Source organism: Microtus ochrogaster, unplaced genomic scaffold (genome assembly GCF_000317375.1).
Source record: "Microtus ochrogaster isolate Prairie Vole_2 unplaced genomic scaffold, MicOch1.0 UNK74, whole genome shotgun sequence".
In the NCBI taxonomy this organism is placed as follows: domain Eukaryota; kingdom Metazoa; phylum Chordata; class Mammalia; order Rodentia; family Cricetidae; genus Microtus; species Microtus ochrogaster.
In genome coordinates, this window is record NW_004949172.1 from 368,608 (window position 1) to 374,259 (window position 5,652).

General features: G+C 49.9%; 1 protein-coding gene across 2 annotated transcripts in view; it reads left to right on the forward strand.

Annotated features, from left to right (window-relative positions):
• Rsph6a (radial spoke head 6 homolog A) overlaps positions 1-5,652 on the forward strand; it is a 22,917-nt gene that overhangs the window by 16,574 nt on the left and 691 nt on the right. For both annotated transcript variants that reach the window (XM_005370259.2, XM_005370260.2), the window contains 2 exons: positions 298-442; positions 1,284-1,401. In XM_005370259.2, coding sequence (XP_005370316.1) covers positions 298-442; positions 1,284-1,401 — 263 coding nt within the window. The remainder of the gene's footprint in view (positions 1-297; positions 443-1,283; positions 1,402-5,652) is intronic.

The window sequence follows — 5,652 nt, forward strand, 5'->3', positions numbered from 1 at the left end:
CACACACACACACACACACACACACTCACTCACTCACACAGAGAGAGAACAGGAGTGTTCATTAGCTTGACCGAGCTCAGTGTCTATCCAGTGAGGGATGCACAAGTGCATTGCCACTGCAGAAGGACAGCAGCCCCAGGAATACTGAGGTCTCATTTCTCAGCAGTATGTCCAGCATCCTGGGGCTCACTGGGAACAGGACCAGTGTTCTAGGGACCTGTCTAGCCCTCCACCTTTTCCCACAGTAGGCTAAGCTCTGTTGGAGGGTGCCGTCTGACTTTGCCGCTGCACCCCCAGGGCCGCTGTACATGGGTGAACCCAATGCAGAAGACAGAGGAGGAGGAGGAGCTAGGGGAGGAGGAAGAGAAGGCAGACGAAGGGATGGAGGAGGTGGAGCAGGAGGTCGGTCCTCCGCTTCTGACTCCTCTCTCAGAAGATGCAGGTAAGTCCTTCCTTTGGGGCAGGTGCAGTGGTGGCCCAGAAGGGGTTGATGGGATTCAAACACTGATGTCACCCACCTTCTGGGCCTCAGTTCAGTGGGCATCGGGCCAGGCCTTGGGAGCACAAGTCCGTCATCCCAGCCTTAGGGCGGCAGAGTGGAAGACTCATGAGACATCCCCAGCTACTTCTTGTGGCTAAGCCTCATCAGGCACGTGACAGCGACCATGGCCTCGAGACAGAATCTCTTCCCTGGTTGTCTCTCTTTCTGGAGGTCTGTCACAGCAGAGGCCATCTGAGGCAGGTCTTGTTCTGTAGCCCAGGCTAACCTTGAACTCTAAGCAATCATCTTTGCTGTCCTCAGTGCCAGGATTATCAGCATGTGCCCCTATGCCTAGCTGGGAGACGGTCTTTTGAGCCCCAACCAGGCTTGGGGAAGAGAGATTTTAGGAGCCTCCCCTAGGGGAGGCAGCCAGGAGTGGGATTTTGCATTTATGGCAGGGATTCCCTAAGTCTGAGAGCTCTTGGGGGAAGAGGGCGGCCCAGGTCCTGTGGCGAGCCCCAGTGCCCTAGTTCAAAGCCATGCACCCTGTAAGAGAATGCTTGGGAGTTGCTGCTGGGGACATGGCTACCAGACCTCACCACCACCCAGCAAGGGAGGTGACGTGAGAGTTCTCGTTCCCTTCACTAAAATAGAGACAGGTGAAGTGTCTTCCTAGAGAGGCCAGAGCTGGGCTTCAGTGTGATTTGTGGCTCCTGCCTGGTCCCCTTTTCTTCATTCATGCGGTAAGTAAGGCATGGCTTGGGGGCCCCTGACCCCACTGCCCTTTTTCTTCTCACAACAGAAATCATGCACCTGTCACCCTGGACCACCCGCATCTCCTGCAGCCTCAGCCCACAGTACTCGGTGGCCGTTGTGCGCTCCAACCTCTGGCCAGGGGCCTATGCCTACGCCGTTGGCAAGTACGATTTAGCCTTGACCCAGGGGTCTGCCTATGATACAGACATATTACCTACCAGCCAGACAGTGGTGGCGCATGCCTTTAATCCCAGAACTCAGGAGCCAGAGGCAGGGGCATCTCTGTGAGTTTGAGGCCAGCCTGGTCTAGAGAGCTAGTTCCAGGACATCCAGGGCTATAGAGAGAGACCCCATCTCAAAAAATGTATATTGATAATCTCTGATTGCCCCCACTTTCACTCTTCTTACCTTTAAATGGGCTCTAAATCCCTACATCAGTTCACTAGCCTCCCAGTCCCACTACAGCCTTCAGAGACCCTGACTGTGATTCCAGATATGCCCACCAGAGGGCAGAGCTCTTCTGTTCCGATCTCTGTGCTCTATATTGCTGAATTCTGGGCTTAGTTCTGATGGAGTTTCAAGGACAATTCATGCTTTTAGTCATATTCTTGTAGATTATTTTTGTAAAATATTTATTTTTTATTATGTATACAATATTCTGTCTGTGTGTATGTCTGCAGGCCAGAAGAGGGCACCAGACCTCTTTACAGATGGTTGTGAGCCACCATGTGGTTGCCAGAAATTGAACTCAGGACCTCTGGAAGAGCAGGCAATGCTCTTAACCACTGAGCCATCTCTCCAGCCCCTAGATTATTATTTTTTGTCCAGAATCTGAGACTAGAATTTTTCTAACCCTCTTATTCCAGCCACACATTAATTTTTAAAAATCTCTCTAAAAGTCAGACTGAGTTCTACTGGCCCAACATCTTCATGCCCGTTTATCTCCCTCCCATTCATTCACCTATCCATTCGTCATCAGCTCGTCCATCTGTGCATCCTTCAGTTCAGTAATTCGTCCATCTATCTTTTGTCTTTTTATAAAAGAGCATTCTAACAAAGTTACGTACATACGTTATTTACATGTATGTGTGTGCTTGTGTGAGTTTATGTATGTCACAGCCATGCAGATATCTTTGGAGGCCAGCAGAGGGCACTGGGCATCCAGGAAGTGGAGTCGTAGGTGGTTATGAGCCTCCTGATGTGGGTGCAGGAAACCAGTGAGCACTCTTAGCAGCCGGGTCATCACACCAGCCCAAAAAGAGACTTTATTTTGCTTCATGTGGGACTTCTTTTCTTTTCTTTTTGAGACATGAGCTCACCATGTAGACCTGGCTGGTCTAGAACTCACTAGGTAGACCAGACTGTCCTCAAACTCAGGGCGATCCTCCTGCCTCTGCCTCTGGAGTACTGAGATTAAAGATGTGCGTGACAACAAGTGCCTGAGACTCTTCAAATAAATCAACTGTGGGTGCACATGCATGAACAGCATCATGCATGTGTAGGTCAGAAGGCACAGGAGTGGGTGCTAGCCTTCTACCTTGTTATAGCAGTCTCTGTTGTTTCTGTGCAGTGTATCCCAGGCTAGCTCCCTGAGCTTCCAGACAATGCTTCTCTGGTCTCTGCACCCCATCCCACACCATGTGTGCTGAGTTACAGTTGTGCTGCCAACTCTGACCTCTTATGTGGGTCCCAGGGTCAGATTCAGCTTGCCCGGCTTGTACGGCTGTCTCTCTCTAGCCCTAAAAGAACCTTATTGTTGTTGACACAGGGTTTCATTATGCTGCTCTGGCTGGCCTTGAACTCCCAATCCTCCTACCTGCACTTCTGGAGTACTGGGATTGCAGGCATGTCATCAAACTTGGCTCTGGGAGAAACTCTTGAACATCACTATTTAGCAGCTGCCTGCAGGACGCCAGGCCCTTATTGGAAAGACAGCCTCAGATCATACATGGGAGCTGGTAGCAGAAATCCAGTCTTGTACGACGACATCCCTACCATCCACACACTCCCTGCCCCATGCAGTTGTATGACGTTCCACACTCCATGCCAGCAAGTACCCTGTTATGAACTAGATAAGCTCCTAATTGGTTGTCTTGAGTCCTTGTGGCTTCTGGAGAGAAAGCGACCTCAATCTACAATCCACAGGGAAAGAAAGAAGTACTGTTTGAGACAGGCAGGGGTAGTCTAGACCAGTTTTATGATCGGAATGAGTAGGACTCACTGAGAATCTGGCAAAGATGAAAATTCTATTTCAAATGTCTAGAAAAGAGCCTGGGTTTCAGGGTATTGTGATGCTGGGATTGAAGCCAGGGTTTTGGCCTCTTCTAGGCAAGGGACCTACTATTGAGCCACACTCCAGGCCCTCACTGGGGGATGTAGTTAGGGCTCTATGTCTGAGCCACACCCCAGCTCCTCACTCAGGGATTCTAGGCAGGGGCTCTACTGACTGCTGAGCCATGTGCTCAGGCCTCATTTTGCTCTTTAAAAACAGATGTATTTTTCATGTGCACTGGTGTTTTGCCTGTATGTATGTCTGCACAAGGGAGTCAGATTCCCTGGGACTGGAGTTACAGACTGTTGTGTATTGCCATGTGGGTGCTGGGAATTGCACCTGGGTCCTCTGAAAGAGCATATAGATAGCGCTCTTAACTGCTTGAGCCATCTCTCTGGTCTGCAGCTAGTGCTCTGAACTGATGAGTCATCTCTCCAGCTATTCCCCCCTCGTTCTATGTAGCCCTGGCTGTCCTGGAACTCACTCTGTAGACAAGGCTGATCTCAAATTCACAGAGATCCACCTGCCTCTGCCTCTCCAGTGCTGGGGTTAGAGGTGTGAGCCACCACCACCCAGCTTCTATTTTTCATTCCTTATTTCATAACATTCGTCTTCAGAATCTGGAATGTTTTTCATTAAAATGAATCTCAGTTTGGATATGAAGTTTTCATCAGAAAGGCTTGCTGGGCTGGTGGCCCAGAATCATGATTCCAGTAAGCTCAGATAATCAGGACGCCAAGACAGGAGGAAGACGAGATATTCCAAGGCCAGCTTTGGCTGCTGAGGGGGCGTAAGGCCAGGCTGAGCAACCTAGAATGTATTTCAAGATAAAAATGAGTCAAGGCTACATACAGCTCAGTGGTAGAGCCCCTGCCTAGAATCCCCCAGTGAGGGGCTGGGGGCGTGGCTCAGTGGTAGAGCCCCTACCCAGAATCACCCAGTGAGGGGCTGGGGGCATTTGTGATCAACAGTTAAGTACCTTCCTACCTGTCAGGAGATCCTGGCTTCAACCTCTTGTACCACTAGGAGAAATAAATTAACCTTAGCCAGGCTACTGATACATCTCTGTTATCCAAGCAGCAAGGAGGCTGAGACAGGAGTTTCTAGTTTATGGCCAGTTCAGGATACATGGTGACATACTCCCATAAAGAGAAAAAAGAAGTAAAAGTGGATTCATGTACCCAAGTTGTTCCAGGACTCTTTGGAGGTTTTCCAATAACCAAATTAAGTATCAGTTTTATTTTTAAAATTGAAATTAAATAAAATTAAATCAAAGCCACTCCACCCCCAAAACAGCAGAACACACATTCTTCTCCAGTGTCCACGGAAACACTCCAAGACAGAGTGTGAACTGAATCTTCAAACAAGGCTCAGTTAGATGTAAGGCGATCGCCATCATACAAGATGACTCCTTGAGAATGCGGTGGGAAAGCAGTAAAGGAGGCAGAGGGGGATGCTGACGACATGAGACCAGGAACCAATGACTCAGAAGTGATTAGTGATGGAAGAAGACCGCAAAGGCTGAGGAGATGGCTTAGTGGGTAATTGCTGCCCAAGCCAGTCAGGGGCTGGGGCGTGGTTCAGTGGTAGAGTCCCTGCCTAGAATCCCCCGGTGAGGGGCTGGGGTGTGGCTCAGTGGTAGAGCCCCTGCCTAGAATCCCCCAGTGAGGGGCTGAGGATCAATGGAGCCCTGGAATTTACTGGTGAAGTCAGCCTAGCAGAATCTGACTCCAGACCTGGTGAAGAGACTCTGCCTCAAAATATCAGTGAAGTGAAGTGGGTTTCTCTGTGGCTTTGGAGCCTGTCCTGGAACTAGCTCTGTAGGCCAGGCTGGTCTCAAACTCACAGAGATCTGCCTGCCTCTGCCTCCCGAGTGCTGGGATTAAAGGCGTGCGCCACCATCACCGGGCTCGTGATGCCCTTTTTAAAGCCCAAACTTAGAAGGCAGATGTGCACCAGTCTGAGACCAGCCTTGTCTATATACATGTGTTATATAGGGAGACCCTGTCTTCATAGTTAAGAGCATGTACTGCTCTTGCAGAACACCCCTTATTCAGTTTCTCAGCACTCATATTTGGTAGCTTCACAGCCACCTGCCACTACGACTCCAGGAATCTGATGCCCTCTTCTGGCCTCTGCAGAC